The sequence below is a fragment of the Bos grunniens genome, chromosome 19 (genome assembly GCF_055505025.1).
Source record: "Bos grunniens cultivar Pamir isolate PY7600 chromosome 19, Bosgru_T2T1.0, whole genome shotgun sequence".
In the NCBI taxonomy this organism is placed as follows: Eukaryota; Metazoa; Chordata; class Mammalia; order Artiodactyla; family Bovidae; genus Bos; species Bos grunniens.
In genome coordinates this window covers 41,724,106-41,745,849 of record NC_141183.1, presented here as the reverse complement: position 1 = coordinate 41,745,849, position 21,744 = coordinate 41,724,106, and the positions used below count along the sequence as shown (strand labels likewise).

The window sequence follows — 21,744 nt, the reverse complement described above, 5'->3', positions numbered from 1 at the left end:
GGCGCTGGGTAGGGGACATGGAACCTTTCTGAGACTGGGGTGGCTGACTGACCTCCCATGAAGGAGCTGGAGGGCAGGCTGGTGATACCAGGGAACCAGCGTGGTTCTGAAATCCCCGTGACTGAGCACAGGCAAGGTCTGCTGCTTGCTCACGCTGGTCCACGGCAAGGACGGCAGGGTCTGCTCCACAGGGTTACTCAGGGACCCAGCCTGATGGAGGCTATAGCATCTGGAACCCTCGGCCTCCAAGGTCACCGCCGCAGGGGAAGAAGGAGAAGGAGAATTGCGTACAGGGGCTCATCAGAGCAGGGGGAGGCAGAGGTGTCAGGGCCTGAAGGAGGTGGGCGTGTCTGTGTATGTGTGTGTGTGTGTATGCATGTGGGCAAAGAGCAGAAACGAGCTGGCTGGGGGAACCCCATTGCCCTTCCCCAGCTTAGCCCTCACCTGGCTTTGCACCACCCAGAGGAAAGATGACTTTGGTGTTTCAGGAAGCAGCCATTGATTTGGGGAGTTCCCCTCATCTCCCCTCGGTGGGTGACAAAAGGGAGCAGGAGCAGGCGAAACCCCTGGTCCTCTGAAGGGAAGAGAGAAGGAAGTGAGTTTTGAGGTACCTTCTTATGACCCTGGACAATCATAGAGATTTTTTTTAGGGTCTAGGGAGACTCTGTGTGGAGCACCAGCACACTGGACTGAATGCCAGCGAGCCGGGCAGCGATGCACAGAGGTACAGGGTGTCTGAGGATCTCCGGGTGAGGGTGTACAGGTGTGTGCAGGTTGGGAATGTCTTGGCTGATTCTGCAGAGAGAGGCGGGAGCCTGGAGTTGCCAGGCTCTGGGATTGAAGGGATGATGTCAAAGGTAGGGGCAGAGATTCTGATCCTGGCTGCCACCAATGTGTGAAGGCCTCTTTAAACGTCTTACCAACCTCTCTGGACCTTGTATTAGATATTTGTCCTCTGAACTGGCCCTGCCTTCTTCTCAGCATTAGATTGAGAGTCATTTAATTTTTCATAAATACCCCCAAGGACTCATGAAACCATATATGGGAGAGGGGCCCTGAGGAGGCCAGCCCAGGCTGGTGATAAGTGGACTTGGATCCGAAGGTCATTGTCATAATGGTCCTTTGATTCTTCCTCCTGCGTCGCCTCCTGGCTGCTTCTTTTCCCCCTGGGGGGCCCAGTCGCATTTCCTACCAGCAAGCCGGGAGAGAGGAGGAGGAGGAGCAGAGCCTTAATAAATCAAATCAGTCCAGGATCATTACTTGTTATCAATTCATGACAGTTCAGAGGGGAAGCAGGAGGCAAGGGAAAGCTGTTAACTCTATCAAAGGTTAGAATTCCTATAGGATTTATCAGTGACCTCCTGGCCTCAGACCCTAAGTAATTGAATTGGCTATTATGGGATGAGATTAGAGGATTTTTAAGGGAGTGTATCAGCCGGATGACAGTTATCCAGGATCCACTGTGTGTGAATGCTGTCCTGAGTGCCATGAATAAAATGAAGTGAATAGAAGACGGCCATCCTTGTCTTCCAGACTTCTGCCATCTAGTGGGTAAGCCGGAGTATGTGCTGTGCTGTGCTTTGTCTCTCAGTTGTGTCCGACTCTGCGACCCCAGGGACTGTAGCCCGCCACGGGATTCTCCGAATAATACTGGAGTGGGTTGCCATGCCCTCCTCTAGGGGATCTTCCCCACCTAGGGATTGAACCTTGGTTTCCCCCATTGTAGGCAGATTCTTTTACCATCTCAGGAGGAGTATATACCAAAGACCAAATGAATATGAACTTGACTTTCTTCGTAGAAGAATTTTTTTTCTTCTTTTTTGGGTCTGATTGGCTAATGTACTGTTTGTGAATACTCTCCTTGTTTGCTATCCCTCCCTGATCTTCAGGGCAGCCCTGTGGATTGGGCAGGGCAGCCGTGTCATCCCCATTTTCAGTGAGGAAGGAGGGGCTGTATGGGGCTGGGACCAGAACCCAGATCTGACTTCTGGCCCCAGTGTCCACTCATTATATCCCATTGACTGGCTGATGGTAGCACAGCTGGGGATACTGAGTCCTGCTTGGGGTCTGTTCCTGTCACTGTGTCTGGTACATAATTTAGGAGCTGTTTGTTGAACGACTGCTGCCCATTTATACATGAAGTAGGTTTTTCTCCACTGTGGTGAGGTCATCTAGTCGTTCTGCACCGTTATTCCTATGTTTTGGTGGACATATAACTGCATTTCCTACAGAATAATTAGGAATTTTAGGCCCCTCTACCTGAGTGGGGAATTAGGTCAAGTACAAAAAGCAATAGACTTGGTCCAAAGAGCAGGCTTGATGGTGTGGTTCAGTTGTTTCTTAGCCAGGTGTCTGTGGATGAGACCCAGAACCTCTTTGAGCCTCAGTCTTCCCCTGTGTAAAATGGGCGAGTAATATCTACTCTGACAACATCCCTGGGTTTTGAGAATGAAATGAGATCCTGGCTGTGGGCTTGATATGTACTGTTAAACATGGTGCAGATAATAGCATTTCTCATTTGTCTCTCTGAGCCTGGACACTGTGAAGCCGCTCTCCTTTTTCTGCCCAGGGCCGGCTTTGGCGGGTTCCCTATCCCTCGCCTGCCTTTTCGGCCCTTGCTACGGTTGCCCCCAAACCTAGGACTCCTTTGTTTCAGGCCTTGGAGTCCTGGCTTCTCCAGGCGGCCACGGTCTCTGCCTCCTTCCCCGGGGGAGCCGGGGGTGGAGGAGAGGATCGCGTCACCATGGCAACCAGAGAGGCCGAGCCGCACCCCCGCGGGGGGTCTGAGCCTGTTCTCAGCAGCGGGGGCGGAGCCAGAACCGAGCGCTCGGGCTGAGCGGCCCGCACCTCCGGGAACCAGCTGTCGGGGCGCCTCTGCTCTGTCTTCCTGTTGCTCCTTCGCGTGGCTAGTACCCCTGCACCAGGCCTGCCTGGAGGCCTGTGGGTGAGGAGGAGACCATCCTGCGGTCCAGGCAGCTGCTGCAGGCCGAGGCTGAGCCCCCCAACCCCGCCGTGTGAATGTGTCAGGGGCTGCCCCCTGTGCTCGCCCAGAGTAAAGCCCTGTCTGTGCACCTCCTTCGCCTCTTCACCAGCAATCCTTCCAGTCCTTCAGGGCTTAAGTCAAACCGTGCCTCTTACAAGTCACCTCTCCTGTGCTTGTCAGACAGCCTGGCTGATGGCTTCCTGGGGCTGTTTTGGCATCGAGTTTCATTTGACTTTAGGGGCTGTGACCTCGGGGTCCTCGTCTGAAACTGGTGATTCTCAACCTTATAATACATTAGAATCACCCGGGGAGCTTTTAACAGCCCTGCTGCCCTGGCCACCCCTCACCAATTTAATATGGATCTCTGGCTTGGGAGCCAGACACCAGACTTCCCAGGGAATTCCAATGTGTAGAAAAGGTTGGAGCTGGTGTCTTGAAGTTCAAATTTTATTTTATTTATTTTATATATATATTTTTAATTTTGGCTGCACTGGGCAGCTTGCAGAATCTTAATTTCCTGAGCACAGATCGAACCTGCACCACGGTAGTGAAAGCGCCGAGTCCTAACCACTGGACCACCAGGAAATTCCCAAGTTCAAATTTTAAATACTCCCGTGGCCTGTGACGCCTTGCTTGATGCTAAGCCTACTGAGTGCAGGCTGACCAATGAACAGTTGGGTCTACTGATGAAGCAAAGCCTGCTGGAGCCTAGCCCATTTGTATGTTTTCAATGCTCCGATTTGCTTTTTGTTTGTTTGTTTATTTTTCAAGGACTAGGAGATCCCGAAGGGCCCTTATTGCTCAGCAAGAAGACTGGGGTAGTGAGGATAATAGTTACTTTTTAATTTAGCACCTGTCGTGAACCAGGTACCTTGCTTTGCATTTATTTTTTCATGTTGTTGTTTAGTTGCTAAGTGGTGTCTGACTCTTTTTCACCCCCATGGGCCACCAGACTCCTGTGTCCATGGGATTTCCCAGGCAAGAATACTGGAGTGGGTTACCCTTTCCTTCTCCAGGGGATCTTCCTGACCCAGGGATCAAACCCACGTCTCCTGCATTGCATGCAGATCCTTTACCACTGAGCCACCAGGGAAGCCCCTTATTTTTTCATGCTACATGCTGGGTTGCTTTAGTTGTGTCCAGCTCTTTGCACCGCTATGGACTGTAGCCCACCAGGCTCCTAGCTCCATGGGATTCTCCAGGCAAGAATACTGGAGTGGGTCGCCATGCCCTCCTCCAGGGGATCTTCCTGAACCAGGGATAGAACCAGTGTCTCTTGTTTCTCCTGCATTGGCAGGCAGGTTCTTTACCACTAGTGCCACCTGGGAAGCCCTACTTTTTCATGGGGACCCCGCAAAAACCTCATGAGGTATAGGCATTGTCTGTTATCCCTATTTCACAGATGAAGAAACTGAGGCTCTGGAAAGTCAAGTAGCTTGCCCAAGGTCACATGGCTTTTAAGTGACAATACTGGGATTGGAACCTGAGTCTGACTCAAAGCCCAGGCCCTTGACCACTGTCCTGTCTTGGCTCCCAGCTCCCTCTTCCATCAATTGTGGAGCAGGAGGTGCTGAGAATGAGGCAACTTGACCTGTGGGAAAGATGCTGGTCTCAAAAGGCCTCAACTTGGTGCCATGCCACCTCTGAGGGGACTCCCAATGGGATATCTGGGGTCACAGGGCCCTGAAGGTGTCCAGCCCGCTCTCCGGTGCCTTCAGCTGACCTCTACTGAGGATTGCTCTGCCCAGATGCTGTCCAAGTTCTTTCACCCCCATGACGTTTAATGTCCCACAACCAGCCTGAGACATGACACTTATTCTTGTTTCAAAGAAGCTCAGAGGGAGGCCAGAGCCGACTAGCTGATGATCCGCAGAGCAGTTTTCCGGGTTCTATGGCTGCTCAGCTCCAGACTCCGAGTCTGCCTTGACTGTCTTGGTTTCCACCAGATTGTGGGGGGAGGGGAGGGCAAGGTTCATAGCCCTGTGTACCTCTCAGCTGTGTGAAGGAGATGAGGGCCACCATGAGGGTCGTCAGCCTCAGAACCGACCCCACTTGTCGGGGGTGTCCTGGTTTGCTGGGAAGGTGGGGGAGTTTAAGGATTTGGGGGGAAATGACCCCTTGGAAGGGGGGCATGGCAACCCACTCCTCTGTCCAGGAAAGCCCCATGGACAGAGGAGCCTGGCAGGCTCTAGTCCATAGTGTCACAAGATTGGCCATGACCAAAGTGACTGAGTGCGCACGCGCGGCAGCTCTGCGTACCTCCTGGGGGAGGGGTTAACATCGGGAAACCACCTGCGCATGGTTTCACAGAAGCGTCAGCACCGGCCTGAATCAACACCGGCCTGAATCCACTGCCCGGCATCCAGGGGAGGTCTGAGAAGGGGGCAGAACCATTTGCTGGGAGCTAGTGACAGGAATGGGCTTCCCTGGTGGCTCAGCGGCAAAGAATCTGCCTGCAATGCGGGAGATGTGGGCTTGATCCCTGGGTCGAGAAGAACCCCTGGAGGAGGAAATGACAAGCCACTCCAGTATTCTTGCCTGGAGAATCCCATGGACAGAGGAGCCTGACGGGCTACAGTCTTTGGGAGTCGGACACGACTTAGCAACTTAACAACAGTGACAGGAATGGCAAATTGGAAGGACTCTAGTGGTGCAGGAGGAGGGATTCCAGGACCTCGGCTTCAGCTTCACCAGCCTGTTCATCAGTTCCCCGAGCAGAAGGGCGTGGTCCTGCCCCGTCTTTGAAGCTCTGTCCCCTCAGGGAACGGCCTCTTCCTTCCCCTCTTCTCTCAGTTCTTCAAGGCGCCCCCAGACCCTTCGCCAACTGGCCCTCTCCCTCAGGCTTTGCCACAGGTTGCCTCTTCCCCTCAAGGGCCCTGAGAGCAACCTGCCCAGGTGGTGGGGTTTTTTTTCCCCTTCCTATTTGTACAGATCGTACCTATTATAATGGTTGAAGCACAGGTCCTAGAGTCACACCACTAGTATTTAGACTGGTTCTCCATTTAACAGCCTTTTAAACTATGGGCAACCGAATTAGCCCCCTATGCTTTCACTTCCTTGATTATAAATGAGGATCATAATGGTACTGCTTAATTTGTTTTTTTTTAATTAAAAAAAATTTTTTTTAATTTATTCAGTTATGCCAGGTCTTAATTGCAGCATGCAGACTCTTTGTTGTGGCATGCGGGGAACCTGGGCCCCCTCCATCGGGAGCTCAGCATCTTAACCACTGGACCACCAGGGAAGTCCCTTAAAAATCTTTTTAAAGTGCACCAATGTTAAGTATGTGGTGGTGGTTTAGTTGCTAGGTCGTGTCTGACTCTTGTGACCCCATAGACTGTAGCCTGCCAGACTCCTCTGTCCATGGGATTATCCTGGCAAGAATAATGGAGTGGGTTGCATGCCCTACTCCAGGGGATCTTCCCAACCCAGGGATAGAACCTGCGTCTCCTGCATTGAAGGTGGATTCTTTACTGCTGAGCCACGAGGGAAGCCCAATGTTAAGCATACAGTTTAATATGAACTGTTACATACCTCTACTCATGAACCCACCCAAATCAAGTTGTAGAATGTTTCCAGTAACCTGGAATGTTCCCTCATGCCCCTTCCCAGTCAATACCCACTGCCTTCCTCGGCCCGCCCACAGGTAGCCTCTCCTGTGAACTTTCATCACCGTCGGTTTGTTTTCCTGCTGCTGAACTTCATAGGAATAGAATCATGCGGTGTGTGTTCCTTTGTGTCTGGATTCTTTTGCTCAGCATATTGTTTGTAAGATTCGTCTATCACAGAGTTGCTCTGAAGGTGAAAAGAGGTGCGTGCACAGCCCAGGGCTTGACAAGGCACGGATGGCAGTGATGCTAGAACCACCCTGCGAGGTCGGGAAGCGGGGATGGTCTGTGCCCCTGGCTCTGTTACCACCTGACACAGGGAGTGGCATATGGAGACTTATTTTTGGCTGCACCAGGTATGAGTCTGGCACATGGGATCTTCGATCTTTGTTGCTGCAGCACTCGAGATCTTTAGTTGCAGCATTCAAACTCTTAATTGCAGCATATGGGATCTAGTTCCCTGACCAGGGATTGAACCTGGGCCCCCTGCTTTGGGAGCACAGAGTCTTAGCCACTGGCCCACCAGGAAAGTCTCTACATACAGAGACTTTTGATGCTCTCTGAAGATGTTTGATGCTGTGTTAGTGGGAAGCATGGTCAGGCCTGAGCCTCCCTCTGCTGTCTCCAAAGGTTTCCCCACCCCCACTCCCATTGTCAGTTCTAAGGCAGAAAATGAGTTTATCAGCCTTTGTCCCTCCCCTGCTGGTAGGGAAGGACCATTCCACACCTGGAACTCATCTTTATCCTGTACCCACAGATTCTTAGAGTGTCCAAGAGGAGATGGGAAAGATCCCTCAAGCTGTCCTCAGCATCTCTTATGGGGGTCGGGATACCAGGATAGATTCTTGGCGATGTCCATCGGTCACTGGACGTTCTCAGGAAAAGGTTGTAAATAGCTTGACACCTGTGTGCCTCCAGCCATCTGGGTGCCCCTTCCTCCCCCTTGTGCCCACTAGAGCTGGAGGTGGTAGAAGTGAGGGCTGGTCATTTGGGTTTGAACCTACTGCCTCTGGCCACCTCTTCACATTACCCAAAAGGAGCGTGTCTGAGATGGTCTGACACTGGTTGGTTCATATCCTGGCATCTGGCAGAGGCTCCATCACAGGCCTGAAATAGGTAACTCTGTGATCACATGTGGTCCCAATCTGGGTGATTCTTAGGCAATCTGGAGGTCACAGGATGCTGCCTGCATTGTAACTCGACAGGAACATACGCACCAGGAAGCATTATCTAAAGTTAGTGATGCTCGGCAACAATGTGGCTGGTGAGACCCCACTGTGGATAATGGTTCAAATCAACTCTCCCCAGTGGTCCTGCCTGACGCTTAGCTCACAAGGCCCTCGGTGTGCTGGTCTGTGCTTACTTCTCCAGCGCTATCTGCCCCTCACTCCCTCTGCTCACTCAGTTTTCCAGCCAGGCCAGGCTATTTATAGTCCCCCTAAGGGGCCCTGCTGTTTCACACTTTGTGCCTTTGCCAAGCCTCTTCTCGTTGCCTAGAACTCTGCTCCTGTCCCCCATCTGCCTGGCAAGCACCCACACATCTTTATTCAATTAATTATATTAATAATAGCAGCTAAGCTTTATTGGGTGCTTACTATGTGCTAAGTGCTTTGCCTGCGTTATCCAGCTTAATCCTCAAAGTAGCCCTGTGCGCTCCATCTCTACGTCATCCTCTTTCACAGCAACCAATTTCCATTTGTAAGTGGCTGCCTCTGAGCACAGAGCAGTTAGGAAGTGATGGAGCCCGGATTGGAGCCGCACCTGTGTGAACCCAGGGTTCTTGTTCTTCGCCACAGTGATAAACTACCTTCCTTGGAGTATCACCCAAGCCCATCCAGCCACTCCCTCATCCATCCTGTTTCTTCCTCCCACCTCTCTGCCTTGCCTGTGAGGTGCTTCTGTCATAGCATCTAGGAGGTTTCTGTGCTTACTGGACTGTCTTCCTCTACTGGGCTGTAAGGATTTCACTTAAGACTGTGTTCGTTTTAATTGGCAGGAAATCCAATATATAGGGGCTTATAGTTCCTGTTTAGCAAGAAATGAGGTAGGCTGTTTCTAGTGTGGCTCCTAGCTCAGTGAAAGTGAAAGTGGCTCAGTAGCATCAGGGAAATGTCTGTGTTCTTTCTTGATTATTTCCTCATAGCAGCAGTATGGCCACTGGAACTCATCACATCTGAGTTGAAGGTGAAAAGTCCCTTTTTAATTGTTAAAGCAAATGCTTTGCCAGAGGCCTTCACTAGCATCTCATTGACCAGAACTATGTCAAGTGGCCATTCCTGGTTGTAAGAGAGGCAGAGAAAGTGGATATTTCGCCTGGGACTGGGTTCATTGTCACTTCATAGAAAACCAGCATGAGGGAAGAAGAGAAGCTAGATACCGAGTAGAAGACAAGCAGTGTCTGCTAGTAGCCTAGAGAACAGAGACTATGAATTATTAATGATTTCTCCCCAATCCTCAGAATCTGAATGCTTTATAATTGTTTTGTGTTGTTGCCTTTTAGGCAACATACAGATATAAGCATATAAACTTTTTTTTTTTCCAAATACTTTGGCCATCTGATGTGAAGAGCCAACTCATTGGAAGAGACCCCGATGCTGGGAAAGATAGAGGGCAGGAGGAGAAGCGGGCCACAGAGGATGAGATGGCTGGGTGACATCATCGACTCAAAGGACATGAGTTTGAGCAAACTCCGGGAGATGGTGAAGGACAGGGAAGCCTGGTGTGCTGCAGTCCATGGGGTCGCAAAGAGTCAGACACGACTGAGTGACTGAACAACAACATTCTGTACATACTATTGTTAATTTCTTTTTTTACTTAATAAGCTGATGTAAATCATCCATATAATTTTTAATGACTACGTAGTAGTTCATCTTGATGAAATACCATAATTTACTCAATAATTCCCTATAATTATTCAGCTTGTTTTTAATGTCACAATCATAAACAGCCCTGTGATTAATAATCTTATAACTCTATTTTATGCACATTTACAACTAATTTCTTAGTACACAGTCTTAGATTATGCTGGGTTAAAATCTGTACCAGGACTTTCCGGGGCGGTCCAGTGGTTAGGAATCCATCTTCCAGTGCAGGACTGACTTGGGTTCAGTTCCTGGTTGGAGAACTAAGATCCCACATGCCGTGGGGCAACTAAGCCCCTCGCCTCAAGTGAGCCCTTACTTACACACCTCAAGTAAGCCCATCCTGTACAACTGGAGAATCTCATGCACTGCAACGAAGATCCAGTGCAGAAAAAAATAAACAAAAACTATACCAACTATTAAAGCTTTTGATACCAAACTGGCTCCTGAAAAGTTGTGCCAGTTGTACATATCCTCCAAGAAATTCTACGAATGCCTGTTTCCGTACAAGTTTGGGTATTTTCCTTGCTGATTTGATAGGAAAATTGCAAAGTATAGAAGTTTGCATTTTCTTTGGTTACAATTGAGGTTACATTTAACATTTTTTATATATATACACACACATATTACACACTGGGCACTTACAGTTCTTTTAATTTTCTGTTCATTTCTCTAACTCATTTAGCAAGTTGAGTTTTTCTCATTGGATTGCAAAAGCACTTCCTATATGAAGGAGACAAGGAGTTTCATAGGAGAAGGGTTCCTACTGAGCTGTGTTTGAAGGCTAAATAGGACTTTGCCAGGCGGACAAGGGGTGAAGAGGGGGTTCTAGGTGTAGGAGCAGCACGGGCAAGGTTCAGAGGTAGGAAACAATGAGCACGTTAGGTCCCTGTGTTAATGACATAGGGCTGCCAGTAGAAAAAATTAGCATAAACTTGGTGACTTAAAAACAACAGAAATTTAATTGCTCAGAGCCTGGAGGCCAGAGTCCAAAATCAAGGTGTTGGCTGGGCCACGCTCCCTGCCAAGGCACTAAGCTGGGGAGAATCCTTGCTTGCCTCTTCCAACTGGTGGCTCCAGGCGTCCCCTGACTTCTGGCTGCATAACTCCAATCTCTGCTTCCATTTGCACATGGCCTTCTTCTGTGTGTCTGTGTCTTCTCCCTGCTTTACCTACAAGGACACGTCATCTGATTCAGGTCCATCTTAGTCCAGAGGGCTTCCCCGGTGGCTCAGCGGTGAAGAATCCACCTGCAATGCAGGAGACACGGGTTCGATCCCTGGGTCGGGAAGGTCCCCCGGAGGACAGCATGGCCACCCACTCCAGTGTTCTTGCCTGGAGAATCCCATGGACAGAGGAGCCTGGTGGGCTACATTCCATAGGGTCGCAAAGAGTCAGACAAGACTGAAGCAACTTACCACACGTGCACGCAGTTAGTCTAAGATCATCTCTTCTAGAGATCCTTAACTTAATTACATCTACAAAGAACTTTTTCCTAAATAAGGTCACATTTATGAGTGCCAAGGTTAGGATTTGGATATATATATATATCTCTAGGGGCTTGCAGGGACATACCTAGAAAATGTCTGATATTACAGAACAGCAGAATATGACTCTGTAAAGGAAGAGGCAGATGATGACCATGAAAGGCTTTTTGCAGAGGAGTTTGGCTTGGCCCTTGAAGTGAATGGGGAAATGTTGAATTTTGAATCATCAGATCTGTAGTCTGGCACTCACGGGGAAAGAGTGTTGGTATTGTCCTTGTAGGAGTTGATGGGGATGGGAAAAAGGATGGGGAGTGGGGATATCTCAGGGTGTAGGATATGAACAGGAAGAGGGAGGAATCTGGAATGACTCCTTGGTTTCCAACTTGAGTAATCTAGCACATTAACTTCAGGGAAAGGTTGGGTTTGAATTTCCTGGGGGTGGAGATGTGCAGGAAACGATCAAAGAGATGGGTCTGTAGCCCAGACCTCTCCCTGGAATATAAATAAAATTTGGGAGAGGGGAGTAAAAGAAGTAACAGAAGCCTGGAGAACACCAATTTCTCCCCCTCATTTTCTTGTGAAAAATTTCAAGCCTACATAAAAGTTTAAAGTATCTTATAGTGAACACCCATGGACCCACCATCTGGAGTCGATAATTATCATTTTTCTCCACTTGCTTTATCACACATCTATCCATTCCCTCTTGAACATCATCAATGCATCTTGTTTTCTATGTATTTCAGGGTAAGTTGCAAACATTAGCTACGTTTCACTTCGACACATTAACATGCAAATCAATCACTAGAGTTCAACATTTAGTGAAATGCACAAATCTTAAGTGTACTATTTGATGAAGTCGATGAATGCATCACTGTGTACCCGCATATCCCTGTCAAGATACATTTCCATCTCCTTAGAAAATTCCCTGTGCTCCTTCCAGCCAAATCCTGTCCCCACCTGACCCCTACAAGCAACTGCTATTTTCTCTTTTTTCTTTTTTTTCAAGCATAAATTAGTTTTGTCTGTTCTAGAACTTCATGTAAGTGGAGCCATACAAGATGTGTTCCTTTGTATCTGGCTTCTTTCACTTAGCATAATGCCTGTGAAGAGTCATTTCTTTGTGTCTCAGTAGCTTGTCCCTTTTATTGCTGAGCAGTATTCTATTATAAAGATGTGTAGTTTAGTCACTAAGTCGTGTCTGACTCTTTGGGACCCCATGGACTGTTGCCTGCCAGGCTCCTCTGTCCATGGGATTTCCCAGTCAAAAATGCTGAAGTGGGTTGCCACCTCCTTCTCCAGAGGATCTTCCCAACCCAGGGATCAAACCCACATCTCCTGCATTGGCAGGCAGATTCTTTACTACTGAGCCATCAGGGAAGCCTGTAAAGATGTGTAGGAATAACAGTTTGGGGGAATTCCCTGGTGGTCCAGTGTTTAAGATTCAGCACTTCCACTGCAGGGGGCATGGATTCAATCTTTGGTTGGGGAACAGAGATCCCACAAGCCAAAGGTGTGGCCAAAAAAAAAAAAAAAAGAATTTTTTTAAGGGATGGACAGAGAGATAGGATTCTACCAAGGATACTAGAAGGAACAGTGAAGGCAGTAGGAAAAGCACCCAGATAGAATGTCAAGGAAAACCATCTGGATCAGTTATAATTAGGTTTGACTACATATAACATAAAAACTAAATAACAGTGACTTAAATAACAGGCATTTTTCTTCTCTCATTAGAAGAAGTCCAGAGATAGACAGCCCTGGGGTGGTATGTTGGCTCACTGTGCCATCACTGGCCCAGGCTCCTAGCTTTGTGCTCAGCTGTATTCAGCACTGGCTTCTATCCTGAGGGTCACCTCATGGTTCAGTATGGCTGCTGGAGCTCCAGCCGTCCTATCTGCTTTCCAAACTGGTAACAGAAGGAGGAAGCATGGGGACGGGGGAAACATACATTCTAGGTGAAGCAATCTCAGAAACTTTCCTCGAAGTTCTACACATATCCACTTAACACTCATTGGCCAGAACTTCATCACATACTCTGTACCGCTAGGAAGAGCAGCCACTGAGCACACTGCCACTCCAAGATAATGAGATTTCTGACACTAGGAGGGGAAATGGATATTGGCTGTCAGCAGCCTCTTCTACCTTCTCTCTCTTTTTTATAGTATTTATTTATTTTGCACTGGATCTTAGTGGCGGCACGCGGGATCTTTGATTTTCATTGCAGCTTGCAGGATCTTTAGTTGTGGCGTGAGAGCTCTTAGTTGTAGCATGTGGGATCTAGTTCCCTGACCAGGGATGGAACTTGGGCCCCCTGCATTGGGAGTGCAGAGTCTTAGCCACTGGACCATTAGGGAAATCCCCTTCTCCTTCTTTTGACACCTGGTGGCCTAGCCATGTCCACTCAGCCTTCCTGTCTGGGGACCTACGCAGATTGAAGGCTGTGCTTGGCAGATTTACATCCTCCAAGTTCCTAGGGCTCCTTCCTTCTTGAAGGGGTGGTGTCTCTATCTTTTCTGTAGGTCCGTCTTTTCTGGTAGGAGTTTCCAGGGTCTCTGGCTGGCTTCTTGGGCTATTGGGGTCTCCTGGAGTGTGAAATGAAAGAGGCAGTATCCAGGGGAATTTGCAGAGAGCTCTATGGGCATTCTCTTCCACCCCTGGGTATCCCCGCTGCTGTGGCTGGCACTCTTCCCTCGCCTATTTGGTCAGCCTCCCCTGACAAGCAGGGCTTCTTCTCCAATCCTTGTACTGATGGAAAGAGATTCCTCTAGAAAGTAATGAGATTCAGAAGGGGAAAGATGGCATTTGGAGACAGACAGACTTGGGTTGAGATCCTTTCTGTGCAAAGCTCTCTGAGACTCAGAGACTCCGTCTGTGAACTGGTGGTAGTGAGAGCAGCTTCACCGACGTGTCTGGGCTGAGCTGTGGTCCATGGCCCCCACTCTGATAAGGATGAATTGGGCACACATCGGGGAAGCTGGCAGCAAACTTCCCACCCTGTTATGACCCAGGCAGTTCCAGACTGTGCAGTAGAGTCCAGCCTCACCACCCTCCCTGTGGCCCCTCTGCCCTTGCCCTGGGGAAATGTCCTGAGAGTGAAGGCGCTGGTCCTGTGACCCCTGGGAATTGGTCAGTGTAGAGGAGAATCAGTGCAGCCTGCTGGAGTCTGAACTGTTGGCCAGAGCAGGGTTCACCATGGCTCACACCCCTGACCTTGACTCCAGGCACTAATAGGGCAGCCTGGAGCCTCCTGGAGGACAGATGGAGGGTTAATGTGGCGTTTCATTCCCTTGTGCTTCTCCAGAGTGAGTGCATCTCACCAAACAGCCAGGCCCCTTCACAGTGCCAGACTCGGGCAGGCTGAATACTGTGGCTTTTCTTCCTCCCTCTCGGCCCCTGGAAACAGGAGAATTCCTGTGTGCCCCCATCAGTGGGTCCCATTTCCCGAGTGCAGGGCACACATATCCCAGCGGCTGGGTCGCTAGGTCCTGTGGTTCTTCATGTGCATGCCTGTCCTGGGAAAAAAAATAGTAGCTCACGGCCCTGACAGCTTAGTGGGCCGTCGGCACAGGAGAGGAAGTCAGCAGGAACAGGTGCAGTGAGGCCGTGGGGGGCGGGGGGGCGGCCTCAGCTGCCAAAGGGCCAGATTGGATTGAGTGTGGCCGTGGCGGGTGCCCTGGTGACCCGTTGACACCATTCTCAGGCTGCCGGCTGCCCCGGGGGCCGGCGTGTTGTGACAGCGGAGGAGCCAGGGCCCCCACTGAGAACTTGGCTCCAGCCTTGGACCCGAGCGGCACAGTGCATTCCTCTGCCCATTCACTCTCTGCACGTTTCCAAGGCCCTGCCTCGCGTCGGCCGTGGGTGCTGGGCCCTCAGCGAGGGCTGATACCCAGTCCCCACCCCAGGGGTTCAGGGACAAATGGGCAGGATCACCAGGGGCGCTAGAAGGCCACACGCTGTAGGAGTTCTGAGCTGGGACACCAGGGAGGGCACCCTGGAGGAAGTGATGTCCGAGCGGGTGATGGGACAGACCCCACGAGGGGTGGGGGTGGAGGAGGGTCCCTCAGGCCGCTGCAGGAGAGACCTCGCCACCGATGGAGTCAGATGGAGGCCTTTCTCAGGTGCTGTCCTGTCTCGGCTGCCCCACGGACCCGGCCTGCTGTCCAGGGAGGGGGTGTCTGTGCGGGGGCCCTGGCCTCCAAGTGGTGCTGGCAGCTCCAGCAGGGTTAACGGCAGCTTGACTTCCCTAGGGCCTTCTTTGCCCTCCTTCTCCGAAGGAAGCCTCCGTGGAAATTACAGAAATAAGTGCCGGCTTTTGAGGACTCTGCTGTTCCACCAGGTCCCTGCCAGGCCCGGGCCGCCTTCTCGCCCACGTTCTGCCAGCCTTGGGCTCCGACCTGCGCGGAGCCTTGTTCAGAGGGGCCAGGGCTCCCTCGGGGGCCCTTCCTCAGCCCCCACCCCCCGAACCCAGCCCTGCTCCCCACCAGCCAGGGATGGGGCTCCGTGTACAAATGGTACCCAAGGAGGAGGGGCGCAGGAAGTGACATCGCTCGGCCCGCCCCCACCTCCCTGCTCCCTATAAAAAGCAAAATGGTGACTCAGAGAGGAGAGTTGGAAGCGTCCTGCCTCCTGCTCCCACTGCTAATTTTTAGACTTGGAATTAGGCAGGAGGCAAAGGAAACAGCAGCTCGAAGTACGCGACTGACATGTTATTAAGCGGGTGGCAACCGCGGAGCCGCCCCCCCTGGACTCCCCGCGGCCCCTGAACCGCAGCGCCGGGTGCCTGCTGGCGCCCCGGGCCGCGCAGCCCTGCCCGGGCCGGGCGTGGATGGTGGGGCTAGGGCCATGGCAGCCGGGGGCCGCCGCCGCCGCCCACTGCGCTACCAGTCCCTGGCAGCCCTGGTGGAGGACTCTCAGTGGCCTTTCTTGTTCCTTGTCTCAGACTTCAGCTACGGGGCGGACGACTACGACGCAGAGGGGAATGAGGAGCAGAAGGGGCCCCCGGAGGGCTCGGAGACCATGCCGTACATCGACGAGTCGCCCACAATGTCGCCGCAGCTCAGCGCCCGGAGCCAGGGCGGCGGGGACAGCATCTCCCCCACCCCACCCGAGGGGCTGGCACCTGGGGTAGGTATCCCTGCTTTTCCTTCCAGGTTGGGGAAGAGGGTGTTTTGTGGGGAGGAGGAGGGGTAGGCAGGCATGGTGCCATGGGCCAGGCTCTGCTTGGGGTGCTCCTGGGGTGCTGGACTTGGGAAACTGGGGCCTGGCCATTCTTGGTGCCCTTGGGTCTCATTCTGGTCCTGGACTCTCAGACTAGCCCTCCCCGATCAGCCCTCGCCTCCAGCCACCACCTGCTGCTCTCTGTGCCACCCGGTACCTGTCCCTGCCTCTCTACCAGCCATCTGCTTCCCCCTGCCTCCTGGGCCCCTCACCTCTTTCAGCCTTCTCTCTCAGCTCCTCTCTAGCAGGATGGGGCCTCGTGGAGGGAACAGGCTCTCCTCTCTGGGCCCCGGGCCGGGCACTGGCTCCATATGTGACCTAAAGGCTGTAAAGGGCACAGATGCTGGCTCAGCAAACCAAGGCTGGCCTGGGTGCCGGCCATGGGTGGGGGGCGGTGAGCAGCCTCTGTAGCATTCCCTGAGGACCCCGGCCCCGTCCAGCCCTCCTCTGCTGACTCTGGAAGGAAATGAGCCCTCATGGTGTCCTCCTCTCCTCTTGTCCACTGGTGAGAGCTCTGCTCCAAAGAGAAGCGTTTCAGGAGCAGTACTGAGGATGGGCTCTGAGACAGGCCCGGGGATAAGATGTGTGGAGGTTTGCAATCCTGGTAGTTAATGCTGTTCCTGGCCACAGGGACCGGCTTTGTCTGGACCCAGCTTGTGCCACGTGTCTGATACACAAGAGGAGTGAGACAGAGGGGTTACTGGGGGCTGTTCTTCTGAAATTGGGAAGAATCAAAACCATTTCTTCTTCTACCCGGTGGAGGAGGGGCTTGGATTGCTCGGTCCTACTTGGTAAGGGCCCTGTCTGGCTGTGTTTTGTAGGGAGTCCCCTTTCTTCCCTCTAATACCCTTGAGGAGCAGTTGATGAGATGCTGGGAGATACTTGTTTCTCTCCTTCAGGGCCCAGTGCTGCTCGCCCCAGCCGGAAGGCTGCCTGGACTCTACCATTTCTTGAGAAACCCCTGCTTCCCTTCCTCCCAACCTCCTCGGCCACCCTCCACCCCTGCGGAGAGCTCTCACCCCCTCTTCGCACACCAGGGTGGCTGTTATAGCCTTTGGCAACAAGGGCCTTGGCAACCAGCTTCCCACTTGGGGGAAGCCACATTGTTGCCATGGCAACAGAGGCCTAGGCAGAGCTTATCAGCTGCCAGGCAGTACAAGTTTGGAAAGGGATGGGGGGGCAGGTGGGAGGAGATGATGGGCAAGGGTATTGGTCAGGCTCAGGCCCCCCACAACCAGCATTCTGGGGTGCTGTCCTGTGGTCCTAGGGAAGGGTGGCAGGTGAGAGACAGCCATTGTGGACCTGCAGGGCAGGATTTGCTACTAATGGAGGAGAGGGTGCTCTGGGACCTGAACTGACTCCAAGCAGGGGAGGCAAGGTGAAAACTGCTTTCCGACACTGCCTTTAGGTCTCTGACCACATCAGGGCTTAGAGACATCCTGGGGAGTGTCCGTCATTGCCCCTGTGAGCAGACACAGAAAGACTCACTGCAGGACTCAACCCAGCACCAGGAATGCTGGCTGAGAGCTGAGAACGTGTGGCCAGATTAGAGCTGCTTGCTGGAGAGAAAAGCCGTTTGCTTTCCCCTCTTTGCCTTCCTCCTTACTTCCTGTCTTGTCTCCTTCCCTTGTCACATGACTACCTTGCAGGAATGCTTGTCCATCAACTTTTAGATGCCCTGGTGAAAGGTACTCAGGTGCTTTCTCTAGTGAAACAGATCCCAGGCATAACAGGAAGATGCCCCCGCCTGGAGCCCTGGGGCTTTGGGGCAAGGACTTCCTTTACTACAATACTGCCCATTTTGCTTGGTGACTCACAAGAGAAGAACTAGGTTTGAGGACTAAAATCCAAGAAATGCTACAGTGAAAACTGACCAAAGGGCTTGGAAACCCCAGGATTAACTTCTGCGCCATTGGCTAGAAATGATACAAGATAGGGTTGGGGAGCATTAATCCAACTTGAAGATCCCAACTGAAGATTCCAGCCCCATGCACCCCCCTGCCTGCCTACCTTCTCTCCTGAGTTGCCTTTCTGCCCTTTCTGCTGTGCCACTGGCCCCATCTAGTGGACACAGAAACTATTGCTGTTTACAATGGGGTGCTGGAGAGTTCACATACTTCTTCCTGAGTACTTAGGAACTGTTTCAGCATTATAAAAAAAAGAAGAAGGAAAGAAAAAGAAAGCCAAGGTTTCTGCTACTTGGCTCTGCTCATTTGGCCAGGCAGGTCCCCTCCCTGCCAGGCTTCCTGTTGGGGCGTTGGGAACAAGGGGATTTTTGGACCAAATCAGATGATTGTTCTAGACATTCAGAGATGGCCTTTCGCAGCCGGGCATTCCACAGCCAAATATGTAGCCGACTTGTTTCTGGAAGCCCAAGGAACAAGTCATTGCATTAGAGTTCTCCAGAGAAACAGAACCTTTAGGATACAGAGGAAGAAGAATTGATGTATTAAAAGGAACTGGCTCACTAAGATCATGGAAGCTGAGAAGTTCCAAGTTCTGCAGCCAGTAAGCTGGAGGCCCAGGTGAACTGATGGAATAGTTAGTTACAGTCCAAGTCCAGGAGAGTTGATGGTGGAAGTTCTAGTCCGTATTGAGTCCAAAGGCAGGAGAAGACCTATGTCCCAGCTCGAAGACAGGCAGAGAGTGAATTCTCCCTTGTGCATGCATGCCCAGTCACTCAATCATGTCCGACTCTTTGCGAACCCATGGACTGTAGCCCACCAGACTCCTCTGTCCATGGAATTTTCCAGGCAAGAGGAGTGGGTTGCCATTTCCTCTCCAGAGATCTTCCCCACCCAGGGATCCAACCTGCATCTCCTGCATTGGCAGGCGGATTCTTTCCCACTGAGCCACCTTGAAGTGAATTCTCCCTTCAGTTCAGTTCAGTTCAGTTTAGTTCAGTCGCTCAGTCATGTCCGACTCTTTGCAACCCCATGAATCGCAGCACACCAGGCCTCCCTGTCCATCACCAGCTCCCGGAGTTCACTCAAACTCATGTCCATCGAGTCGGTGATGCCATCCAGCCATCTCATCCTTTGTTGTCCCCTTCTCCTCCTGCCCACAATCCCTCCCAGCATCAGGGTCTTTTCCAATGAGTCAACTCTTCGCATGAGGTGGCCAAAGTACTGGAGTTTCAGCTTCAGCATTAGTCCTTCCAGTGAACACCCAGGACTGATCTCCTTTAGGATGCACTGGCTGGATCTCCCTTGCAGTCCAAGGGACTCTCAAGAGTCTTCTCCAACACCACAGTTCAAAAGCATCAATTCTTCCCTTATGTCACCCTTTTGGGCTATCCGGACCTTCAACTGATTAGCTGAGGCCCATCTGGACCTTCAACTGATTGGGTGAGGCCCATCCACATTGGAGAGGGCAAACTGCTTTGCTCAGTCAACTGTTTCAAGCATTAATCTCACACAGAAACACCCCTACAGACATACCCAGAATAACATTTAGCCAAATGTCTGGGCACCTCTATCCCCGTTGGTTTGGCTCATAAAACCAACCCTATGGTCAGACTCTCCCAGCAGCTCAGAGAATGGCAGGGCCATGAGCTTTTGATAGATGAACATGTGCTGCTCTCTACCAGTGGGACCTTAGACCAGTATCATAACCCCTCTGACCCTCAGTTTCCTCATGTGTGCTGCTGTTGCTACTGCTAAGTCACTTCAGTCATGTCCGACTCTGTGCGACCCCATAGACGGCAGCCCACCAGGCTCCCCCGTCCCTGGGATTCTCCAAGCAAGAACACTGGAGTGGGTTCCCATTTCCTTCTCCAATGCATGAAGTGAAAAGTGAAAGGAAAGTCGCTCTTCCCTTTGGTTCCTTTGTGACCCCATGGACTGCAGCCCACCAGGCTCCTCCATCCATGGAATTTGCCAGGCAAGAGTACTGGAGTGGGGTGCCATCGCCTTCTCCATCCTCATGTCTGCTGCTGCTGCTAAGTTGCTTCAGTCGTATCCTACTCTGTGCAACCCCATAGATGGCAGCCCACCAGGCTACCCCATCTCTGTGATTCTCCAGGCAAGAACACTGGAGTGGGTTGCCATTTCCTTCTCCAATGCGTGGAGGTGAAAAGTGAAAGTGAAGTCGCTCAGTCGTGTCCGACTCTTAGTAATCCCATGGACTGCGGCCCACCAGGCTCCTCTGTCTATGGGATTTTCCAGGCAAGAGTACTGGAGTGGGGTGCCATTGCCTTCTCCACATCCTCATGTCTAAATAGGACTAAATACCTGAAGGGTTGTTGAGAGGACAGACTGAGGTAGCCCCAGTGAGGCCTGTAGAGCTGGGCCTGGTGCGCTGTGGGTACTCAGTTCTTGGTGATGGCGGCCCACAAGACTCTCCTCACCAGCCTTAAGAGGGGTAAGGACCCAGTCTAATGAATGTTTGTGGGACAACGACTGACTCTGCTTTTGCAGTCTCCTTTCTGGGGTTGGCTCTGTACTCGCAGGTGCAGGAGCCCAGATGAAGCTGGGTCTCTGGTGTCTGCGGGACACATGCTCCTCGCTCCCCAGCTCACCGCTGCAGCCTCACTGTGCTTCGTGCCTTAGATGTGCCCCAGTGTGCAGCCCAGTGAGGTGTCAAAAGTGAAGCCCAACGCCCTGCAGAGCATTCCTTTCCCCGAACCCGGGCTGAGCAGAGCGCCCTCTGGTGGCTTCAGCAGAGGGCCTGCTTTCACCCTGGGAGGGAGGGGCGGGGCTCGCTCTCAGTGACAAGCGTGTTAAGTGTTTCTCCGCCAGGACCCTGGTCTTACAGAAAAGCATGCGCCCTGCAAACCATGGACTCCTCGGACTCCCTTCTCGGGAGGCACACTGCAAAGGGGTCACAAGGCAGAGAGAATATCTGGGTGTTCTTTCAGTGCCACCACTTTCTAGCTGTGTGACCTAAGGGTTGTCACTCAACCTCTCTGAGCTCCAGTTGGCTCATCTATAAGGTGAAGATACTGAGAATTTCCTTTCTCTTGACCTCACACAGCTGTCAGGAAGCTCCCATAAGATGGTGCCAGGTGGAGCGCTTTGTAAGGTCTGTACGTGTTAGGACTGCACTAGCTGCTGAATTGAGGGCTTCACTGTCCACAGGGCAGGACAGTTTAAAGATGGGTAGGGGCTATTTGAGATGATCACATTGTCGTCCTTCTCATCCCTCCCCCTCCCCCAGTACCCTTTCTTCCCCACAACTACTTACCCTGGGCCTTTTACATGGGTTGTCTCGCGTAAGGCTCACCACAGCCCTATGTGGGCTTCCCTGGTGGTCCAGATGGTAAATAATCTGCCTGCAATGTGAGAGATCCAGGTTCAGATCCCCGGGTCAGGATGAGCCCTTGGAGAAGGGAATGGCAACCCACTCCACTCTTCTTGCCTGGAGAATTCCATGGACAGAGGAGCCTGGAGGGGTACAGTCCATGGGGGTCACCAAGAGCTGGACACGACTGAGCAACTAACACAACAGCCCTCGGTGGTAGATGCAATGATCATCATTTTTACTGCTGAGGAAATGGAAGATCAGAGAGGTGACATATCTGCCCAAGACCAGCCAGAGGAGCCAAAGATGTATTTAAACTTGGGTCTTTCTCTTTTTCTTATTTTTGGCCC

The 21,744-nt window shown here is 51.8% G+C and overlaps 1 protein-coding gene across 13 annotated transcripts in view; it reads left to right on the top strand.

The window, feature by feature from the left end:
• ABR (ABR activator of RhoGEF and GTPase) overlaps positions 1-21,744 on the top strand; it is a 185,938-nt gene that overhangs the window by 71,799 nt on the left and 92,395 nt on the right. For 11 of the 13 annotated variants that reach the window (XM_086359864.1, XM_086359865.1, XM_086359863.1 and 8 more), the window contains exon 2: positions 15,876-16,060. In XM_086359864.1, the coding sequence (XP_086215990.1) occupies positions 15,876-16,060 (185 nt within the window). Of the gene's footprint in view, positions 1-1,263; positions 1,552-15,875; positions 16,061-21,744 lie in introns of those variants that run through there. The other 2 variants (XM_086359884.1, XM_086359879.1) reach the window with 1 other exon arrangement.